Source organism: Leptinotarsa decemlineata, unplaced genomic scaffold, assembly GCF_025532065.1.
Source record: "Leptinotarsa decemlineata unplaced genomic scaffold, Ldec_3_MD MMD2_tig00026299_RagTag_RagTag, whole genome shotgun sequence".
NCBI lineage: Eukaryota > Metazoa > Arthropoda > Insecta > Coleoptera > Chrysomelidae > Leptinotarsa > Leptinotarsa decemlineata.
The window spans coordinates 10712146-10737788 of NW_027412676.1; the positions used below are offsets into that span (position 1 = coordinate 10712146).

General features: G+C 31.6%; 1 protein-coding gene across 1 annotated transcript in view; it reads left to right on the plus strand.

The window, feature by feature from the left end:
- LOC111510851 (uncharacterized) overlaps positions 1–25643 on the plus strand; it is a 51131-nt gene that overhangs the window by 1962 nt on the left and 23526 nt on the right. Inside the window, exons 3-5 of the mRNA XM_074180585.1 lie at positions 7907–8002; positions 19248–19493; positions 23870–24079. Coding sequence (XP_074036686.1) covers positions 7907–8002; positions 19248–19493; positions 23870–24079 — 552 coding nt within the window. The remainder of the gene's footprint in view (positions 1–7906; positions 8003–19247; positions 19494–23869; positions 24080–25643) is intronic.

The window sequence follows — 25643 nt, forward strand, 5'->3', positions numbered from 1 at the left end:
ACTTCCCCGGCTAATAACACGCTGGTCATTGAAGATACCTCACAGAGGTTGATCTTGCAGATGTTTCTCGTTCATTTAGCAGTACGATTATGAGAGTTAATACACCAAAACTGGTCTGTAGGTGATCTACCCGATTGATTTCAGCGTGGTCCAGATTGTGGTTATGTAAGATGACTTGTGAACATAGTATTTAATTGTAACTATTTATACCACCTGACAATTCAGTCTAAAATAGTTTGAGATCATTTGTCAACAAAAAGACAGAGAAAAATATCGAGTTCAGACTCAAAATCATTTTGTTTGGATTGTTATACTTTTTCTCAAAATTTTGTTAAAAATAAATTTAATTTCAACATATTTCTTAAATATTCGACTTTGAAAATCAAAGAGAATTTTGATTCCACTATTTCTAGAAATTTTAAATCCAGAAAAAAGTCCTAAAAACGAACAAAATAGTTGTGGATATTTAGAGGACCTTATATTGATATATCAAACAACATTTTCAACAAATTATATGAAGGTGTCATTTCATGCGTTTCTAATTCAACATTTCAGAAATTTGCATCTTTCAGATAATGAAAAAGTATGCTATTTACGATTTTCACTTTGATTATGTGATTACAAGTGTCATCTTGCCAATTGATAACAGAGATAAAAATGTTTGTATATCTCTCGGTGATATTTTCAAAATTACATCCTCATATTCCATTTACATCAAAATTGTTGGAACACATCCTTATTAACATTGAAACAATTAAAGTTAATTATACGCATGAATTGTATTTAAATGTTATGAAAATATTTTTCTGATGGGCTAGGCACAGAACTACTATTAACTATATGTTATAGAAAGATTAAATTCATAATAATAAAAAGCTTCAATATCATGTACAGATGGTGAAATTTAATATCAAGTCTGTTCTGATTCACTGTGTAATTAATTATAGGGCGACTAATACCCCTTTCACTTCTATTTCCTTAATCTCCTACTCTCCTATGATCTACACAAACAAATAAATGAGCCAACCAGAATAACACCTCATTCATCTACATCATTGGATAACATCTTCATTAACTTTGAAAATAAATATCCGGGTGAGATGATAACATCTGCATTATCTGACCATGAGGCCCAATTACTTATAATTAAATCCCTACCTAGTATTGACAACAAAAAGTCAAAAATCAAGAAGAGAATTTTCTCAGAGGTGAAACTGTCACAGTTAAAAAATGAACGAAAAAATTATAGCTGGCACGAACTTTACACCATGGGCGATCCAAATAAAGCATATGACTACTTTAATAATATTATCAAATATCAAATGAATTTAATTTTACATTAAGGACTAGAAACTTTGACAAAAAAGAGGTTGGATGACACTAGGAATAAAAAAATCTATAGTAAAACCAATAATGATTGAGAGTAAAGCGCGTTGTCATATCTAAATTTTACGTTACCAGTTTATATCAGAATCAAAATATAGTAAGCAGTAGAGTTGTAGGTTGTGGCAAATTATAGATAATACACAATACTAGCACGATTAAAAGGTATTATTTATGACAAAAATCAGTAATGAGCTTGTAATGAGTAATACTTATACATTTCCTGATTACTGATCAGTTAAAATTCATTATTTTCTGTATAGTGTTAGATATTTATTACAACTAGTGGCAACGCTGTACGCAACGATATTTCTGTCTTTGTCACTTTACCGTAACTTCCATCTCATCGTTGCAGTCCTCACTAATGTACTTGCGTACATTGCGTATCATTGGTATGTGAATTATACAGCGTGAATTGTACGTTTTACAGTTAAGTTAGTCAGCAATCGACGTGTTGTGATAACAATTGGAGAAAATAATAGTGCTAATAAGTGTTTAAGCGTTACATAATTATATTTCTACACCGTTCTCAAACTACTCAAAAAATGGGAGACATGGTCGGGCCTTCCACGTCGAAAAAGGTAAAACGGTCGGAGTCTCGGTCAGTAAGAGAAAAACAAATTGTACTGCGAGTATTTCACTGTCTTGAAAGAGATCATCAGTCACCAAAAGATGACTTTGTGCATATGTGCTGTAATTGTACGTGTGTACCTCCGAATAACCAACCGGGCATTTCTACATCATTAAGTTCCACAATTACAAAAGATAAATTAGTTGATATGTGCTCTGATTATACCGGTGTACCAAAATCATCGATTTACAAAATACTAAGAAGCAGAAATTCATGGGGACGTACAAACGCCAAAAACTAGTAGCGGACGAAAAAAAATCACAGTTGATGAAGAAGCCAAAACCAGTATACGCAGAATTATTCACAGTTTCTTTTTCATAAATGAGCTGCCCACACTAGAAACAGTTCTGGAGGCACTTAGCGATCATGAATTGGTCCCAAAAATGGGTAAAGAAACTTTTAGGAAACTTGTACACGAAATGAAATTTACGTACGGAAAAGTTGACAGGAAAAGCATTCTCATTGAACGTCAAGAAATAATAGCATGGAGAAGAAACTATCTAAGAAAAATTGACGAATTTCGGAAGCTCAAAAAAAATTGTACTTCATGGACTTCATAACAAGTGCACGACAAGCCTTTAATGAAGGTTTGTCAGTTGGGTTAAAACAGCCATCTGGAAAAGGTAGTCGTCTGATAGTTACGCATATAGGAAGCGACAGTGGATTTTTACCAAATGGTGAATAAATATTTAAATCTAAGAAAACAGGCGACTATCATGAAGAGATGAATGCAGAGGTGTTTGAAAAATGGTTTGAAGGCATCATTCAACTTGTGGAACCTGGATCTGTCATCGTCATGGACAATGCCCCATACCATAGTCGTCATTTAGAACCATTACCGAAACAATCATGGAAAAAAGCAGCAATTCAAGAATGGTTAATTAATAAGAACATCCAATATAACAAAGATAGTTTAAAGGCAGAACTACTTCAGCTAACAAAATTATACACAGACAAATATAAAAAATTCGCAGTGGATGAAATGGCGTTAAGTCGTGGAATTACAGTTTTAAGGTTACCACCATACCACTGCGAATTAAACCCAATAGAATTAATCTGGGCGCAAGTAAAAGGATATGTGGCACGAGAAAACAGAACATTTAAATTAGTGGACATGCAACATCACCTACAAGAAGCTATTCGAACTTTCTGCAGAAGACTGGAAGAAATGCATGCAGCATGTTTTACAAGAAGAGCAAAAAATGTGGGACGTAGACAACCGTATTGAACACAATATTGAACCAATCATAATTCACTTTGATGATAGCGGTAGCAACAGTGACGAATCTGAGGTTGAAGATTAGACGAAAATTTGTACATTTACATTTATATTATATTCTATTATCAAAAATTTGTAATTTGTATTTTCTAGTACCCCTGACGATGAGTTTAAGTTACTCGAAAGCTTGAGAATAGTTATAAAGAGTTCACTTATAAATTGCTGCACTCCAATAGTGAAAAAATGTTATATATATATATATATATATATATATATATATATATATATATATATATATATATATATATATATTGTGTTTTTTATTAATATTGTTAATTTATTTGGTACCTACTATAATTACCACGATTATTACTCCGTTTTCATAAGGCCCACCTAATGACTACAACGATTAGGTAAATTACGATATCGCAAAGTTTTAATGAAATAAATAAAAAATGTGTATGAATATTTTAACTAATTGTACTAAGAACTTTTCTTTCATTCTTAACCCTCTCAAAAATTAATAAGCACGCCCCCGATTTGCTGTCAACTGGGCTTACTTCTACTCTCAATCATTATTGGTTTTAGTATAGCCAACGTAAAAAGCAACTATACAGACTTCAAAGGAATGGCATCATATCTAAAGAAATATACAAAAGATACTGCACAATACTTAAAAAAGTAGTACAGGAAGCAAAAAAAATGGCCAATATAAAATATCTGCAATCATCTTCTAACAGGTCTAAAGCAGTATGGAATCTAGTAAAGAGCTATACTGGTGGTGGAAAGAAGCAGCTTGATTCTGTAATAGATAATGTTTTTCCGAATGAAAATGACAAAACAAAAGCACTTTGCAAAGTCAACAATTTTTTCATACATAATTGTTCAAATATTACAAATCAAAATCATGGAAGTGGTTTTCTAACCTCTCCCATTTACAAACAAAGCATATTTTTCAAACCTGTTGATTCGAAAGAAATATATGACATTATCAAAAACCTTAAGAACATTGAATCAATAGGCGAAGATGGAATCTCTGTTAAATTACTGAAACATATAGCACATGAGATTCGTGAGCCTTTATCACATATAATTAATCTATGTTTTTCAACGGGTATTTTTCCAGATAATTTGCAAATAGTATATGTGAGAGCTATATATAAAAAAGGCGAAAAAAGTGAACTCAACAACTACAGACCTATTGCACTTCTTTCCAATATCAGTAAAGTTTTTGAAAAATGTATATACATGAAATTAATAACCTTTCTGGAAGGTAATAATCTTCTGTCTGATACCCAAAATGGTTTCAGGAAAAAGAAATCAACCATTAGAGCAACCTATCAGGCTTTATGTAACATAATAAATTCCATCAACAAAAATAAAATTACAACAGCTGTTAATTTGGACCTGTCAAAAGCATTCGATAGTGTTGAGTATGAAATATTGGGTGTCAAGTTGTCAAATTATGGTATACGAGGTTTGCCTCTCGAATTAAAAAAATCATATCTGGAAAATAGAAGGCAGTGCGTGATTCAAAGGGATCAAATAAACGGCGAACTAATAACATCAATTAAAGAGAAAATAATCAGAGGGGTACCCCAAGGATCAATATTGGGTGCTTTACTCTATATATTATATACTAATAACGTATCAGACGCTGTGAATGAAATTATGGTGCAATATGCTGATGATTGCTCTGTGATTTTTTGTTCAGATGATGCTTCTTCTGAAAAAACCAATATCTTTTCCTCCCTGAACCTGCTAGAAGACTACTTTTCAGCCCATAATCTGAAATTGAATACCAATAAAACGCATGCCATAACGTTTTTGTAGAAATGGTACTAGTAGTGTTTGTAATCTCAGTAATGGGTCAACAACATTGGAATCTTCTCAATTGTCTTTTCTGGGCTTAACAATTGACTCAAAATTGAACTGGAAGAGTCATATAAATAATATTGCAACAACTTTATCAAGATACTGTTTTGCTTTGAAAGTCATATCACAAAATCTTTCTCAAAATGCAGCACTACTGGCATACTATGGATACGTTGAAAGAAAAATGAAAAAGGAACTAAAAATCATGCTTTTATCAAAGGCTTATTATTCGGTAGAAGAATATTTCGCTGATAGACTTTGAATTGTCTGCCTGTTTATATTCTTTGTCTTACTGTTTTGTATACTTTTACAATGTTATTATTGTACTATATGTTTGTCTGAAATGTCGTGTAGTATGCAATGTGTTTATTTATATATATTTTTTTTTCATTTTTTTTCATTTTATTTATTTTTTATTTTTTTGTAATTTTTATCATACTCCTTTATACATTGACATGTTCTACACCCGTAAGGGTCTTTGTACCAAAGAACTAATAAAGATAAATTATCTATCTATCTATCTATCTAATAGTCCTTAAACAGAGACGTGTTTATCGCAATTTTGACTCTACTCACCATCAAGCACCACTAACTTGATAGAATACAAATAAATTCTAGTAGCCACAAAAAGTCACGAGCAAGAAGTATAATTAAACTCTTATTTATTTCATGAACTTCCAAAGTCCATGTGTTGTGAAATATCCACCACTCCTTAGTCAGGTAGTGTCTTTTTGGAAGAATATTAAAGAATATTCACAGCCACTCAATGTCCCCCTGTAAAAATAACGAAACCACTTAGGATTTTTATGTTGTTTATTTTCAGTTCAATATTTTGTACTTTATACCTGCATTTTTACTCTTCATTTAACAGAGAAAAAACATTTTGTTGTCAAACTACCCCATAATTTTAGGCTTCTATTTCCTCTTATCTGCTCCTTCATTATCCTACTAAACAATTTTTTGCTCCTCATCTGAATTGAATATTTCGGCAATTATCTTAGACAGACACGATGAAAGCAGATATAATTTTTTTTTAATATTTTTCGAGTGTGGGAGAGGTAGAAATAAGAATTTCAGGCGCATTTTAATGCCCCTATTTCCTTTTATCGCTGAATTTCCATGTATTTTTTTAATTAGTGAGTTCTGCCAGTAACTAAAACTAGCAGAATCCACTTGATTGTTAAAAAACCAACGTATGGAAAGTAGGCGATGAAGTGAAATGAAATAATAACATTAATATTTGATTTCCAGAAATTCCCAAAAAGTGAAGGATTTCAATATCGTTCTGCCAGCTTAACTGTAAAGCTAACAGAACCCACTAACTGGAAAAAACACCTGAAAAATCGATGATAGGAGAACAGGAACCTAAAATTCTCAATGTTCAAAAGTCATGATGGTCAGTCAGACCAGAAGCTTGAAATTATCAGTTATTTCATATGGATGACCTTGGACAGGCCTCTGGAAAAGTCTGATGAAGTGAAATGAGATAATAACATTAATATTTGATTTCCAAAAATTCCCAAACAGTGAATAATTTCAATATCCTTCTGCCAGCTTAACTGTAAAGCTAACAGAATCCACTAACTGGAAAAAACATCTGAAAAATCGACGATATGGGGAACAGGAACCTAAAATTCTCAATGTTCAAGTCATTGTGGTCAGTCAGACCAGAAGCTTGAAATCACCAGTTATTTCATATGGATAACCTTGAACTATAGGTTTCTGGTGAAGTCTATCTACATCAGTCCTTGAGAATTGTGAGAGAGTACATGCATGATTTTGGTATGAAATTCCGAAAGAAGGAAAAACACTGTTCCCACACAACCTGAGCTATAACACCCTTTTTGTTATGTATTTCAATAACCAAGTTGGTTAAAAGGTAGGACAGGAAACCTCTGAAGTAGAAGTAGAACATAAATGCTGCTCTCACACATCAGATATCTAACATTTTTCCTAGAAAAAAGTGTTACAGTTCTTGTGTCGTATTTATTTCATATGGATGTTCTCAAACTCTATGCCGCTGTAAAAAATGATCTTTTCCAGTTGTTAGTGAAAAGTGAACTTTTTAATTTCATTAATTCAAATTTTCAAGATCCACCTAGATACCTTGTCAAATTTTGTCACAAATCTCAACTGAAGTATGTTTAAAAAAAATGTTTGAAATCTGTTTTTTCCATTAATCAGCTATCGCACCCCTACGAACGACAACCCTTAGAAGTCTATTATTGTGCGAGCTAAGAACTAACGAGGTCTTACCTTTTAACGTGTGATTCCTAAGTGATTTGATATATTTCCTTAAGACCTTTATTTCTAATAATACCATTAAATCAATTTTTTTGCTTTCTTTTTTTTAAATTTTCGAGTTGAAATAATACCTGAAATATAAAAATATATTCGATTTTAAATTTTTTGAAAATAATGTTTAAATGTCAAGATTTTTCAAGAACCCCTGGTACATTTTGGCACACATCTGAAATGTTAATCTCATTATTCGAGTTAATTCATGGATAGTCACGAATATGTAGACCTAGATATAATTAAAAATAATGCACATATCTGAAATTTCATATAATTATCAAAACATTTACAAAGTAACCATTTATTGTAACAAATGAATTGAATAAACATTTGATACTTGTTCTTTACAAGATATTTTTTGATTCAGAAATAAAAATAAGGTTTTTTTCAATTTGACATTTTTCAATATACCTTGTGAAAATATTTAAAACAAAATAAGTGAATAAAATAGTTGCTTTGTAAAAAATTATCATGATTAATAAAATTCATCCCATTTACAGGAATCTCTGGAATATGACTGGTCTAGCAGCTTGCTCTCAGCCTATTATCCACTGCTGATGTCTAGTGCATCTCTCATTATCTGCTACTGGGCTGAGGTGAGTTAAAAATTATCTGTGTTGAATTTTTACATTTTTTGATTAAGTCATAGTCAATGACTGTACACATGTCAAGTTCTAGTGCTTCTCAGGATATTACTTTTTGAAGAAAGTAGTTATTTCTTGTCGTTTTATGGTCCTATTTTTTGTATCTACCCACTTTTTCTTCCATCGATTATTAATTGGGATAGTTTCTTTATCGGTGGTTTTGCTACCCCATTGTCAAATATGAATCTAAATAATAAAATAAATCCACTGTCATTAAATGAAATGGACATTTTTTAAAACTGTTTTTAGTTTTAATATTTTCAATTTGAATATTTGGTCATTGAGCAATTCCATCTAATCTACCGAAGACATTTTTTTAACTTGTCTGTGTAAATGGTCTGCTACAGATAATGTAACAGAGATTACCACTGAAATGTAAATGAGAATTATGAGAAAAGGCATCTTGAGGTGTAAACCTCACAATCGGAAGGAACACAGGATTAATAACACTTGACGGTTTTTGAGTGGTATCTGGAATGGAAAATTTTAACATCAAAATAATAGTTATTCAGTGAAATATACTAGCAGCAAACCATATTACCGAATTCTGATGAAAAAATATCCTAGAACGAATAATCATAACAGTTGATGGTAACTAATAAAACAGAATTGATTGTGCCCAAGATTATTTGGAAAATTTATTTTTCTTATAAAGAGTAAATTCTGCTATATGCTTGCTCGAATAATAATCGAAAAAAGGAAAAAACTCGTTTAAGGAAAAATAAAGCCTAAGAGGTTGGTGAGTTCAAAATGAATGAATTGTGAAATAATCTTTTACAAACTATTGATCGATTGTGTGCATAGATAGGTTAATCAAAGTCAAACAGTTGAAGAGGATATGCAAACATACATTCACTATAAGAATTACATTTACAGCAAATACATCAAGAATCAATTATTTTGTTTCAAAAGGAATATCCAGAGCAGTCTGATAATTTGCGCAATATCTTTAAATTTAATAATATTAATAATAAATCGACCGTATTCATCTAAAAAAGAAAGACATGTGGACACTAGTGATAAAAGTAAATTAGATGAACAGGCAGATTATCAGCGTAAGCTGTTTTTCAAGTCAACATTACAAAATACTAAAAAAAATAATATTAAATACAAGTATAGAATAGAAGATAAATTAACCAACACAATAATACAAGCTTAATTGAAATGAGTAATAATAAGAGCTTAGCTAAAATCGACATACAGATTACCAATTACTAGAATTCAAGAAGATGTTTCAAGCATTTTTGAAATGTCATCATCGTGTAGAGTCTGAAATCACTAGGCAATTTATTATACAGTTCAGAGGAAATATAGGAAAAACTACGAGTGAAATGACCAAGGCAATACCGTTTCGAGAATAATAGTTGTTAAGAGTTTTGAATTCTTTGGAGGCGAAGAGAGTCGTGTTGAGTAACTAAAATCCATATATCCATATATGCAACCGCAATGTGATAATTAAAAAAAAAATCAAAGTTTCGCATATATATATATATATATATATATATATATATATATATATATATATATATAACATTACAAATCATACTTACAGTAAAAATGAGCGAAAATCAATAAATTGAATATATAAACTGACGAAAAAGTTATACATGTATAGGATTTTTTTTGTGTGTTGGACAAATGTCATACCTTCACATAAATGTCATTTTTCAATGGGTATGATGATTTCATAATTTTTGACTCTAAAGAAAGAGTTATTGATTGATACAATTTTCATTATTATGTTTTTGATGTAGTTCCAGTAAGTTACTGTATATACTGCTGAGATTATCAATGTCAGTTTTCTTATTCATACAATCAGAAGACTTATTAATTTCAACCATTTCAAGAAAAAGGCGTTTGGAAATATTTTTTTCTGTATGTAAAACTTTGATATTGGAGTAATTTGGTTTTATGTCCTGTTTCTATAGAGTGTTGTGCTAATGCACATGATTTCTTATTAAGCTTTATATCACTTTTATGTGAAGTTACTCTATCATTAAGAATTCTAGATGTTGTTCCAATATAATTCAAGTTACAATAATTGTTACAAGGAATGTTATAAATCACATTTGACTTTTTTGCAGTATCCGTTTCATCTTTCAATTTAATATTCAAATTCTTTATAGTTTTAATATTTTTTTGGCATATTTTCATATTTTTTTCATTATGAAAAAGTTTTATGATATTTGAAGATAAATTTCCAAGGTTAGGTATAGATTTATAAGAAATATTGATAGGTGAACTGTCATTACATACATTTCTATTAATTACATCGGAATTTGTATTACTGCTAGTATTGAAAATTATTTTATTAAGAAGTTTTCTGGGATAAGAATTTTCGATCAATATGTCTCTAAGAAGTCTGAGATTTTTTTGCTTAAGGGAAGGGTGTACTAATGTTTCTATTCTTTTTTCAAACAGAGTATTAAATTAATTTTAACAGATTTTTTATGAAAGGAATAGTAATTGATATATCTTCCTGAATTAGTAGGTTTGACATACCAATCTGTAATCAACGAATTATCGGTTTTACAGATAAAGGAAGGGTCTGATTATTTTCTATTTCAATAGTGAATTGTAACTTTTTATCATATCTATTGACAACATCAAGAATTTCATTAGATTAGATGACATCGTCAACATATTTCTTTAAAAAAAGAATTTCAAAACTCAATTTAGGGAGTATGTTTTCAAAAAAATCGTTCATTACGTATTGAGCTATATTAGGAGAAATAGTAGCTCCCATTGGTGTACCAAGAATTTGTTTATAGTATTTACCTTCGAAAGAGAAATAACTTGAGTTGAAGATGAAATCAATTATTTCAATGAATTATTTTTGGTTTTTTGAACATTTTTTATTTATATCATTCCATCTTTTGATGATACTTTTCTCCACTAGATTCATAGGTATATTGCTAAAAAGTGAAATCACATCAAGGCTGATCAAAATATAACCTAGAGGGAGTGATTTTTCATTTATAAAATTGGAAAAATCGAAAGAATCCTTAGTATAGAATTCATTTTCATAATTATAAGCATCAGTGAGAATTTTAGTGACTATTTAAGTAATTTGGAGCATCAATGGAGGAAATAAAGGGTCTCGGTTTCAAATCAGGTTTATGTATTTTAGGTAGTCCATAATATTTGGGTGATATGGAATTGTAAATCATGTACATTTTTGCTTCATTTTCTGATATCAATTTAGATTTTTTAAATCCGTAATGATTTTATTTGCCTTTTGTTGTATTGTTAAAACGGGATCTCTATAAGGTTTAACATAAGACTCACTATCATTAATAATCTCAAGAGATTTCTCAATATAATCAGATTTCTTCATAATAACTGTCACATTACCTTTATCAGATCATGTAAGTATCAATTCTGGATGATTCCTCAAAAACTTATTTTTTTTTCAGAGCGAAGATAACAAATATCGTAACTAACTTTTTCAAAAACCTCATGATAATAAAAATTATCTTAATTTCCTATTTGAAAAAACATTCAAGAACGATGGCATTCGATTTATCAGCTTTCTTGAAAACAAGATAATTTTATTTTTATTTTTTATTATGCCTGTTTCTCTATGGTTTGATAATGAGAATGGATGGTTCTGTATTGCTTCATTTATTTCATATGCCCCTATATCTCTATTATCTGTCTGTTTTAATGCAATAGCTTATCTGTTATTAACGTATCTAAACTGTTTTTATTAATTATTGTTGGTGTATTGTTGAATGTATAAGTTTGAAAATGTCCTTATAGGACGAAATTGCAGTAACGTAAGTTACAAATAAAAGTGGTAAAATACATATAAAGTTTCAATTCTCATTTTTCATAAGGTCTATAATTTCTGATGGTACTTTTATAACCAGCCTTGTGGATTGGCGTTACGTAACTGAACTTTCAATATGGCGGGAATAGACCTGATTGTGAAGACTGATTAAATATAAAGTATAGTGGCATCGCAATTGTGGAACTGTAATATCCAAGCAGAGAAAGTGGAATTAAATCAGGGTCAGGTTTTTTTTGAATATCTATTAATGAAGTTTCTGAAACACCATGTTTTTTATCTTCGGAATAATTTACGCGCACTTCGTCATGTCGTCCAGCTTGCAGTGTCGTCACTGCTTCAAATACATTCCCGAAACTCTATAACCACTCTCTCGCCGATTATCAGTTCCGGATTCACAAAGATACTTACGTTTTTATCGACCTTCGGGTATTTTCACCTTCTGCAATCTGAAAAATATGAAAATTGTAATGGAGAACTTTATACTCGTATACGTGTAGAAAGGGCAAACTTTTTAGTTTACCCCGATAAGTTACTGCGTAAATTCAAAAGTAATTTTTACAAAGAAAAAAGTTATTTTTATCCATAACTTGTGTATAAAATTCTCCATAATAATTTTCATATTTTTCAGATTGTGGAATGTGAAAATAATCAAAAAAAGGTCAATAAAAACTTATTTTCCTCCACAAAAAATGAATTTCGTTCAATTATATTTATCATTCTGTTTGGTGCATTTTTTTAAATACTTTTCTCACCGATTTCATATTCTAAGCTTTTCATATAGAGTTCTTTTTTCCTATTTGTTCTTATATTTTCTCCATTCAGTATTTTTTCTATTTTTCCACTATATTTTTTATTTTGGTTTTTCTGTTTTGGTTCGTTAAAATTCCATTCATAATTTTCTGTTTGTAATTGATGCAGATTAACTTATTTTGTTGTTTTTTCTTATTTTTCTCAGTTTGGTATCTGATTATCAAATATCAATTCCATTAGTCATAACTTTGAATACATGTAAAGTTACACAGCAAACTTGGCAACTGAGGAGAAGCTACTATTAAAATGCAGAAAATTATAAAACCAACTGCTAGACTTATCTTTATTCAGTATAAAATATTTTCAATTCGTCTCTATCCTCAGATAATACCGTTATTTCCCAATCAAAAAATCAAGTCAATTAATATGTAATAACCGATTCAAATTCCTAATTATTACTTCCAGCTATTTCCTCATTAACATTTTTTCATACTCATCGATGACCAAAAAGGTTTGCTATTTGTTTATCTTGGCGATAATTTGAACAATCAAGGTGATATTAGCCATTGGGTAGGTGATAAAACTACGTTTATAGTCACTACTAGCTGATTGTTTTCTGAACATGCACCATGTGAAGTTTAGTGAAGTATCTACTATGAAATTTTTGCCACATGTAAATAACATAATTGAGAAGACATTTTCTGTATCAATCCAGTTCGTACAATCTATCATTTGTTGAGATTACTTAAAAATTGTTGCAAATTCAACAGGTGAGATAACGAGACAATCTAGATGATAAGTGATAATTTTTTTCTGCTGCAAATTTTCTTGTTTATTTGTTATGGAGCTATGTAGAATGAGTAAATTTGTTTTTGATATTTTATAAATTTAGATTTATCAAAATTCATGTGATGAATTTTATCAAGTTCGCTTCGTATCACCAATAAAGCGGTATAACACTGGATAACTTCTTGTTGCTGTTCAGTATTTATGTAACACTATATTATGAGATTTTCACTAAACAGTTTACAAAACCGCAACACTTGTTTCACTAAACAGTAGCTTCTATAGGCCTGTTCATATTCTATCGATTATTCTCATGTTTTTGTTTCGTGGCAAAGGGCGTTGTTAAACTCTCACAACGAGAAAATTAAGTTACTCATTCGCTCAGGAGTTATAAATTAGTATTTTAGTCAAAATTATGAGGTTCCTTCAAAGTTACATACTCCAAATCCCGGATTTAATTTTTTCTATCAACGAAATGTTGACGAAACATATGCGGATGTATTTACAAAATTGCACACTTGTAATTGACTGAATTTTTGAGTTTATATTATAATACTAGAATTTCAGATTGCAATTTATTTGAAAATTCACGAATGATCAATAATTCAATTTGAACTATTTCAGTGAATATGAAAAATATATAGGTTAGAACTCAACTCAATAGAATTCAACTCAACTCAATAGAACTCAACTCACATATTACAAAAATGGGGGAACATGAAAAAATGAAATTGAACTAATTTGGTCAATCATTGATGATATACGAGGGAAATCAAAAAGTTTAAATCTTGCTCACTCAGTGTATCACATGTAACACAAGTGATGTTTTTTAATGCATATTCCTCGGGATTCCTAGATCTAAATAGAAAATATGAGAATTGCCGATAACATTGTATTTTGCTACATCAATATTCATGAACTTCTAGTAACTATAAACAATGTCCAAAACTGTGATACAGTTAGATATGATGAAATATCTGCAAATATTAATCATGGTAATAAATCTTCTCTTAAAATGTGTATAATCTGCCCTTTCTTTGATCCTAACTAAAAAGTTGTATAAAAGCATTGGAACTCTCTTCCCTTTTGAAAAGAAAAACGGACATATTTTTAATATTTCAGTATGTTTGAAATAATCAAATGACAAAACCTCTGTAATATAATTGGGCCATTTTCTCTGAGGTACGACAATATCCTGATTAATCTATAATGCATCAAAATAATTTGGAGATGCATACTCACTTAATTTATTTTATGGTGTATAAGCTAATGTTAATTTATTTCTTAAATCCATTTTCCCCTTAATATGGCGTCTAAACACAATTGAAAATCTCAACAATGATGGCAAAAACACTTTATTTGAATCTGAAATGTTGATAGTAATCAGTGATTCTATCTACGACATTAACCTCGAAAACGTAAAATGAAGAGATTCATAAAAAAACATCTCCGTGTATTAATTAATCCTTACAGGAAAAATGTTGATTAATAAACTGAAGTGTTGAAGAAGGTGAAGTAAAATGTGAAGGTGATGTGTTGAATAAACACTTATCTCTTCTATAGTTTGTATTGTGCAGAAAGAAGGCTGAAAAGTTGCAATTTTAGGAACTTTACCCTTCCACAATCTGATATACGTGTAGAAAGGGCAAACTCATCAGTTTACCCCGATAAGTTACTGAGGGAATTCAAATAATTTTTTACAATGAAACTTTTTCTATTTATCAGTAACTTGTCATATTGGTTGAGCACTTGTTAAGTAGCCAACCAGAATATCATCTGGAGGTAGAGAGAACCTCATCAATTGATCATATCTGTTTAAAATCTGTTTTTCCGTTAACCAGTTGTCGCACCCCTACGAACGACAACCCTCAGAAGTCGAAACTTGTGCGAGCTAAGGATTAACGAGGTCTTACCTTTTAACGTGTGATTCCTAACACGGGTTGGACGGTAGCAAGTGAAGATCGATCGTTCAGACTAGGGCTTGAACCACCGACCAACACGGCAGTCAATTCGAGTGAGTGAACAAAGCACACACGCCGAACCGCTTGGCTACCGACCGACCAGCAACAATTATGATAATGGGGTATGCTCTGTTTTCGATAATAATTTTTCTGACCATCGTTCCATCCTATTTGACCCCGGACTTCCGGTTGACGAGCCAAGATCAATCAGCAAATTTAAGCGAAATTTTTTCGAGAATACAATAACTTCATTTGAATTTGATATCTGTAATGAAAATTGGGAGTCTCTTTTCACCATGGAAAATATGGATGGTGCCTTTTAATATTTTTTAGAAATTTTCGTGTACTATTTTGATAAACATTTCCCTAAAGTTAAACAATATAAACATCACCGTACGAAGCAGCCCAACTGCAAATGGGTTACTGACATATTAAGAGGTCCAGCATGAGATTAAAGGACATGTTTGTGCTTAAAAGCCAACATCCTCTATTGAATGATTTCTACAAAGCAGAAAAGAAAAAGTATGAAATCTTAGTACATAACTCAAAAAAACATTACTTTCAGCATAAAATAAATAATTCAGACAACCCTACTAAGGCAGCATGGAGTGTAGTGAATGAATTAACTAATAAATCACGCAAGCAAATAAAATATGAAAATAAAATATTCGAGTCTCCTTAGGAAATCTCTGAGATATTCAGCAATTTTTTCAAAGAAGAACCACTGAAATTAATATCACAAATTGAATCGCTTGATGAAGATATAGCTAATCAATATTTGAATAATATTGAAATACAGTCTAGTTCTTTTCTCCTCCTTCCGTTTAATGAACATGAACTATTTGTCATGCTCAACAGAAAACTGAAAAATAAATTTTCCTCTGGATCGGATGAAATACCCCATGTGATCGTTAAACGTGTTCTTAAACATCTTATGATATCACTAGTCTATCTCATAAATTTATCATTTGTAAATGGAACATTCCCGCAAGCCTTGAAAAATGGTAAAATTACACCTGTATATGAAAAAGGTGATTCCTCCCTAATAAGTAACTATCGACCACCCTTCATTTTTTCAAAAATATTTGAATTATCATTCTTGGAGAGATTGTTATCTTATCTCAAGCATTTCAATATCATAACTGCGGATCAACATGGTTTTGTGCAAAATAAATCGACCACAACTGTAATACACTCATATGTTCTTGAAGTCATTAAATGCATTGATACGGGTGAGTGCCCTATTGGGGTATTTTGCGACCTAAGCAGGGCGTTCGATTGCATCAGTCATACAATCTTATTAAATAAACTGTCTCGATACGGTATCCGAGGTGTCACTCATGAATGGATAAAAAGTTTTTTGAGTAAACGTAATAATCGTATCACTATTGGTAACCATATGTCATCGTGCAATGATTATTCTGAAGTAGGTGTTCCTCAGGGTTCGGTCCTAGGACCTACCTTATTTATACTTTATATCAACGATATTGTGAAGATATGTGATAGCTCAATTATTGTTAACGCTGATGATACATCAGTTATTGTATCAGATAGGGATGAATATTGTATACGTCAGAAATGTAAAAAAAAATCCTTTGATACGGCTCAGTGGTTTAGAGCCAACTCACTTCATCTAAATACAAATAAAACAAAATGTATACGCTTTCACAATAGACAAAAAGAAGCTAGTGTAGTTGATTTCGTAGACTTACAGTCAGTTGATAAGACCGTCCGATTTCTTGGATTATATATAGACGAACAAATTTCCTGGGGAGAACACTGTAAAATCTTAATCAATAAATTGAATTCTGTTTCCTATCAATTACGTAATTTGAGATCAGTTCTTTCTAATGATCTACTCTACTATGCCCAAGTAGACTCCAGACTTCAATATGCCATCTCCCTCTGGGGAATGTCTTCGAGAGCTAATGATGTATTTGTTGCACAAAAGAGAATAATCCGAGTAATGTTTAGTCTATCCTCTCGACAAAGCTGTGTTGATGGATTCAAAACATGTAAAATCATGACGCTACCATCACTCTTTATCTTTGAAGTTTGTGTGTGTATATTTAGTAACTATAACATTTTTTCAACCAGATCTAGCAATCATAAACATGACACAACACTAGGTCCTTTATTATTTAATAAATTACCAGACTATGTAAGTGAGAGTGGAACCGTAACATGTTTTAAAAAATGTCTCAAACATCTCTCAAAGGCTCAGCGATGAATCCTGGGATCACAGCATTATATCAATTAATACATCTCTAATGAATTCTTCTCATCATATATTACTAAATATAAGCGTATTTACAAACCAATCTTTACTACCAAAAGAAAAGTACTCTCGAAATAGAATTGTCAAGACAAATAGTCAAATTTGGGAAAACTGGTTCATTATAAATAAATTATGTGGTAAAACTACAAAACTCCGTAATCAATCAATAATAAACCCAAATATACTCAATACCTTTTTTTGCACTATAGTTTTAACCATTTTATATGAAACACCGACAAATCAATAGGCATATACCTATACTATTGTATTGTACATGTAAACCATGCTTCGTCAACAAGAGTTTTCCCTCTTAAACAATAAAGTACATTTTTGATTGATTGATTGTGTCTGTGTATTGTCAATTCTACTGATTTGAATATAAATATGTTCACTTTGTATATAATTTTAGCAGTCAGATAAACATTTACGAAGTTATGTTGAAATATAATATATTATTTTCCATTATATTTCACACCTCCAAAACAAATAACATTCATTTTTAGCTTGTAACCTTGTGTACTAAAATTTATTTGATTTATACCAACTGTTCGTGTTATGAATTGTGTTCTTTGGGTAACTAATCATATAATAATCGTGCGGAAAAACAATATTAAAAAACGTTGACTTTGAGTACCAAGAATGTAATATTGAAGTTTGCTGAAGCATCGATTGTTTATTAGTGAAACCTTATCTGAGAATCTAAAACCACTGTGTTTCATTCAAAATATATGGTTCTCAACCAGATTTCTTTGATAAGGGTTTTGATGTAGATCAACATCTGAAAAGAGGATCTCATAGGAATTTAAAGTAAAAAAAATCACGCCGTTTTCATCAGTTCTCAGTTATCAAGTTTTGAATCTTTGCTTCATCCATAAAGTATTGATTATTATCTCTGTAGTCTCTTGAAAATATTTCAGCAAATGTTTACTCACAGAAGCACAAGTATTAAGCAAGTTATTCACCGAATAAGTTATTAAATACTTTGTGTACAGTCTAAAGATACATATATCTGTAATGTCGTAGAACTGACCGAAACTTAAATCATCTAAAAGATGACTCCCTACACAGTAAGTTGATAGGATCAATCAAATTCCCACAATGCTATTATTCTATTCCAAATATGCCTACTGACTATATGTGAAAAGTTTTCTTTTCTTATACGAGGAATTGGACAAATTTTGGATATGCAGTTGGTTACCTTGTTCACAGGCAGATGGGGCGACGACAAACCTGTTGTTTGTTGTATGCTTCAGCTTAGTTCGAGGATTGATTCTCTGAAGGAATTTGATTTTCAATTATCGGAAATCATCGACTTTATGTTGATGATATACACTAACTTGCACTGACGAGTGGCCAAACAGCCCGAAACCGGTCTGCAAGTGTGTTCCAATAATTGAAAATCCATCAACCTACAGTGTAGAGAGTTGAGACTGGCCTGAATGAATTGTTCTTTTAGATGATTTGATTTATAGCCAGTCTTCAAGTATGCCCACTGATTATATGTGACCGAAACTTGATGAAAATACATTAAACCATATTCAAAAAACAGTTTAATATGATCGGTTCTGTAAACTGTCAGTGGAAGTCTCACATTGAAGGTTTTTTTTTATACATATATCTTTGTTTCAGGTGTTCCATGTACCAGGAATACGCTGGGATAAGCCTCAGTTCCTCTCCAAATCCTATCTTGGATTCATCACGTTCAATCTCATCAACTATGGACTTTTGTTAGCCGAATTTATCACTGTCAAAGTTGCTAAACCTCCACCATTCGATCCTGGTTTCTATCATCATTTCTTCAATGGATGCTATGCTGTATTGATGTTCATCGTTGTGGTTTTCTTCCTCATATACGGAATTGAAGTTTATTTCAAGGTAGAGTAGATACTGTTAAACTCTGGGTTCGCTAAAATATATATATATATATATATATATATATATATATTTATATATATATATATATATATATATATATATATATATATATATATATATATATACGTTTTCCTTACAAGATGAGATCTTATTAAAATTAAGACAACCCGAGATCCACCTGAAAGATTGTAAATTCTGAAGTATATTTATAATTAGTAGCATTATAATGACTCATCAAACCTCTACCCCTTGAGAGGGGAAACAACAGGTCAATTTCAGTTGCCCTTAAACACACAATTGAATTTAAAGATATATTGAAGACAACTGCGATATGTCGCGGGAAAAGTATATAGTGAAGTTGGTGGAATTACAAGTGGAACCAAATAAGGAAATAGATAGTTTCTATAATTGTGTTATTCCTTTTCACCAAGGATATTATTACTGCGTTACAGTCTAGAGAATTATTACCATTTCATCACCGACTAAAAGACTTAACCTTTCTACTCTACTTTTACAAGAGAACGCGAGCAATAATATGAAATGTGTCTAAATAAGGATTTCTAACATTCAAGAAAAAGTTTTATTATGACTGCAGTAATATAATCACATTTTGTTGATTTCATAAAAGTTTACGCTATTATTTTCCTGTTGAACAACACTCTTCTAGTCGACGATGTGCTACTCATTATCAACCCATGCTAGTTGCAAAAAATTATTTCTTTTTTTAACACGCTTTCATTTGGTTCACCTGTAACTAACAAATAATGTAATAAAATCTTGGAAGTTAATTTTCACCCACTTCCAATCGTCTGAAGAATATAAAATTTGGCACACATATCAAGAACCAATGACAATACAAGAATTTCGTGATGAAAATGTAATAATAACAATTATAATAATTATAATAATAATAATTATTATTATTATAATGATAATAATTATTATAATAATAATAATGATGTCCTCGACTATCAAAGTAAGACGATGTTCGTCATAGAGTTTTCGTCTCCTGACGAAACGAACATCGCATCGTCCGAAAAGAGGAGGAAAAACGGACAAAATATCGAGACTTGCTCTTTAAACTCCGCAGGCTCTACCCAAACCATTCTGTAAAAATGGTGGTTCTGATTATAGGGATTCTTGGTGGAATGATGGACACGCTGTTCTCCAATCTAAAAATCATACCGGTTTGCCGTGATGCGGCAGACATATATATCTGGAAAACATATATTTTTTGTCACTTCCAACGCTCAGTAACTCGGTTATTATTCATCTTAGGGTATATGTTTATTGGAACTTCTAGCCCTAAAATAAAATGAATATTCTACCATCAGAGTTTGTCCCCTATATTGTGGGACACCCTGTATATGGGCATACAAATTTTACCAACGAGGAATACATTCTGATAAACTAAACAAAAATTCTGTCAATTGCACAGAAAATCTAATCGATAATTCAACTAACAATCCACAGGAACATAGACAGAATTTCCCATAAGAGGTGACCGACATTCAACAACTTTTTTGGCCAACCCTGTAGACACACGAACGAAATAATTCTTCTAAAAATTTCGATCAGATTTTTCTGAAAAAAATAAAATCCAGAAATCAACAGAAAATACACATGTGTAGACAAATTTCTTGATATATATTAGACATTCAATGCTTTTTGTGGCTCGCCCTGTCCAGTTACAAAAAACTTCTACGAACTAAAATTGCTTTTCTTGATCACTAAAATAATACCTATATCTAAAAATTTGGAAAATCTGACTACCTACCGAATTGCATGTATCAAGAGTCATGTCCTTTTCAGCATTCTCGTTCGACAACATTTAATGACATATTTCACCATTTAGCAAAAGCACACTTGCGAAACAAATTATACACAAAAGATTAGGATGTAATGTTACCATATGTCTTGAGGAATGCAAGGTGATACGAGATCCACAATAACGCCAAATTTACCGGATCTCAGGTTTACCGTAAAATGCATATTGAGCTGATACCGGTGTATGTTACTGCCACACCCTCTGTAGGCAACATCGAGGAACTTCTGGAGTATAAAATTGCATAAAATGGGTCCAATGTGAGATCCCAACAAAAATTCAATCATGCCTTTCCCCACCCTTCCTACACCTGATGAACTCTATATACACAGGGATACAAGACGAGATACGAAATCGGATCTCGCCTTGAAAAATGAATCTCTACTTGTATGTTTTATATCTTAGAAGGATCTCGAGCCAATTTCATGCTTTTACCATAGGCGTGCGCTCATATAAAAACGAAATTGAAGGATATTATAGAAGATTTTGTGGTAAGTTACTTATAACCAACTACAAAAATTAAAAACAATAACAACATTGAATAAACTAAACACAATATAAATTTTCGACCGTTTATTATAACTAATCCGATGCCCGTAGAACCGTCGGATCCTTCGATACTAAAGCACTGAACGCGTTGGATGAGAATCTCATCCTAAGAGCGGTTGAAGGTCTCCGGCAATTCGGGCGGATCACGTGGTAAGAGAGCCTACTGGTTGTGTTATTCTACTGTGTACAGATCTCTTCCGTAGAATTGCAAATTTTTTTGAACTAACACCAAATGGCAATTCTGTTTGAAGTTTCAGGACACTTTTCAGGTCCTTTTTTTCTCCTATGTAAATATACTAAGGGATATATTTCTTGTTGTCAATTGATTGATGATTTCATGATTCTTTTGCAGCGATATGCTATTACTGTTTTGGTAAAAATAATTTTGACGTATTATTCACCATGAAACAAAAAAAGACGTGGTTTTTGTCTAATTCAATGTTCATAGGAAAGTAGTTGTTTCAAATCAAAATTACATTATTGTAATTGAATATTTATGTAAAAGTAATTGTTACAAAAGTGTTTTTTCTTTCAGTTTCTATCTGAAATAAACTTCTATGCATGATCTACACGTTGTTGCGAAGAATTTATTTTGAACTCAATTATTTTCTTGCATCCTTCTGAACTTTCTGGCATTTGTTTACAAAGATGAAAAAGTAGAACTACTATTAAGTATTAGAAGCATAGACCAGTACATGAAATGTTCATTCTAGTATTTAGGTTTATCATTTCAAAATATATTTCACGAAATTCTGGTAAAAGTCTCTTTGATTGTTAATGGTCTAACATAATAATCCTGGTCAAATTAAATTTGATGATTTTATTTCAAAAGTTAAAATGTCATTTTAATGATATACATACATGTTCGCTTGAAGTATATGTTTTGTGACAGTTTCATTTGCGTCAATTTCTTCCAAATTTCGAAAGTGCCCACAACGGCTCCTCTATGTTTTGTCTGTAGTGAAAAAAATTATGGACCAGGTGTTGGTGTTTCTACAATGACAAGAAAATGAATATGTTGAAGTAAGTCAATACAAAAAGTGATTCCATCCAACTTTATTTTTTGACATCTACTCACAGCACAAGAAACCAATTTACCATTTCAGTACTTCACTATCGAAACCAGGTAAATTTTCGTGGACCCCTGCTTACGAATTGTGAACCTCCATTTTTTCACTACGTCAACGTAGACCTCGTCGAGTCTCTCGTGGGGAATCACTGATTTAAACAAATCAAATAGATTCTAAAACGACAGAAATACTTTTTCTAGGCCTGTTTGTGTTTTATAAACTATTTCTGATTGTGCACGGATCAAATTTGAAGAATAGTAATTTGTAATCACAAATAAGATTTTGTCAGAAAGATGATTGTTTAGAAAAAACTATTTGGTTTTCAAGAACAGAAAGAAAAAATTCAATAAATATCAATGATATGTGTTTATAGGGAAATGTATAGATCATCCATAGATATTTTCTTACATACAAACTGGAACAAATAGTCCATCTGAAACAACTACCTCACCACATCCTAGTTATGGATTGAACTTTCGAATGAAAATTTATTCAGATATCATTCACATTTACCAAGAATCACTATTACTTTCAAGTAGGGCCCAGGTTTTTCACTTTCAGGTGAAGGTGTCAGCAGTAATTGGACAATTTGAAGATATATTCAATCTGCAAACTTTCCACGCCCTTCAAACTACCAAATACTGCCAATGTAAAGTTGAAAATGAGTGTTTCAACTCAATCGAATATGAAATGTATATAAAAAATCGCTAGGTTCACCAACCCATATGGGAAAGTAGTTATTTCGTATGAACTTCTTTCCAGTTTCACTGATATTCGTTAGAGATGAATACAAAATAAAAGTTTTTGTGCGTTTATTGTTATTTTTATTATTCAAATACATGTATTGATTTTGCTATTTTGATAAAGATGTGTTGTAATTATTTTATTTCTTTGTTACACTAAGAGTTTTTTAATTATTCTAAATTTTGAAGGTTCGTGGAGGTTTCATTGCCAAACCGCTTCATCTGGCCAGTGGAACATTTGAAACAGAGCCTCTACAAGATGAGAATAATCCAAGGGCTGAATTCAACATCTCTCAGCTTAATCAGTCACGTATCGGACTTCTGAGCCAAGCCCTCATGCTGATCATCGTATCTGGTTTTTTATTTTCTGAAACTCTTTCTGCCTTTTGGAAAAAGAAGGTAATGAAATTAAAAACAATTACAAGTCATCATAACATTTTTCACGCTTCAGATAAATTATTCCTGGCAGATACTAATAACATGTTTTCATTGCACACAATTGCATATGTATATAATATATTGTTGAATTATAGTCATCTATACTCCTGTAGTTTTTAATGAGTGCTCAAATACTTCAAAATTTTGATTTAAATTTGGCGGAACCACCTACTTGAGAGAATATGTGAACTTCAGTGAAACAGTTTTCTAAATATCAATGGTGGAAAATAGAAAAGTGGATTGCCAGAATACTTTTTTAGGTTATTTACACTGAAGGAAAAGAAACCAGCATTTTTAGACAGGTACTTAGGTGTCAGTCTACAAATCTAAAGTAGGTAAATGAACTTTAAACGTTCAAGCCAGTCTCTATATACCTACACAGTAGGTTTAATGGACTGACGCCTATCAGAAAACAACTACTTCCCTGGCTAATACCATTTGCTTTAGATTTGTTGACTGCCAGTCTTCAAGCATAGTCCACTGACTAATAAGAAAATTTTTCTTCTTTACTCAGAGGAATCGGGCAAATTACGGATATGCAGTTGGTTAGTACCTCGTCCACTAGATGGAGCGACATTTGGTGATGTTCGCTCTAACTTTGGAAGAGGAATGAAATACTCGAGGATGGTCACTATCTTGCACTGATGAGTGGCTAATAAGCCCGAAACCGGTCTGCAAGTGTGCCCGTTCCATAATTGAAGGTTGACTCTTTCAGTTGTATTGCCAATTGCATATGCAGGAAATTTTCTGTGAAGATTCCTGCACTGACGCCTGTCAGATATAATCCAACGCCCTTCGTGGTATTAGCCAGGGTAGTAGTTGTTTTCTGATAGGCGTCAGTCCATTAAACCTACTGTGTAGGTATATAGAGACTGGCTTGAACGTTTAAAGTTCATTTGCTTTAAAAAAATTGAAGAAGAATTTCGGGGACTGTTGGATTTTAATTTTTTTCCCAGAATATATGTGCCACTAATACAAATGTCGAAATAATATGATTTCAAATTATGACTGGACTGACCTGTTGATTTATGAAAGTTAATAACATTATCCATGATAGTCTTATGCCTACCGAGGAATCTACGGTGTTAGGGAAACACGTCTAGAAATGAAAAATGTATATGAAAATTGTTTAATTATTATCGTGGGTAAGATGATTTCCTGCCATCGCAGAAGTTATTTTCTCAACTTTCTCAAGGGAAAAAATCTCAACTTTGTGACTGCGCATATGCCACATTTTTGAACAGTAAGTGAAACACGTTATGTTGGCAATGATGATAGTGAGAGATGGGTTTTATGAAGATAGTGTGTTGTTAAATTTTGTCCATGTAAACACCTTCCAGAAAGTTAGAGTTAGAACCTCGGTTGTTATAACAACGGATGCTCTTGTAAAAGTGGTCAAAGTCAAATCTGAGGATTCATACTTGTGATCACATTGTTGGGAGGCAAATACTAAACATACCTGACCACAAAAGCCTGATCACCTAACTGCAATCTAAGGTTGAATTTCTCAGTTAATTTAGAAATT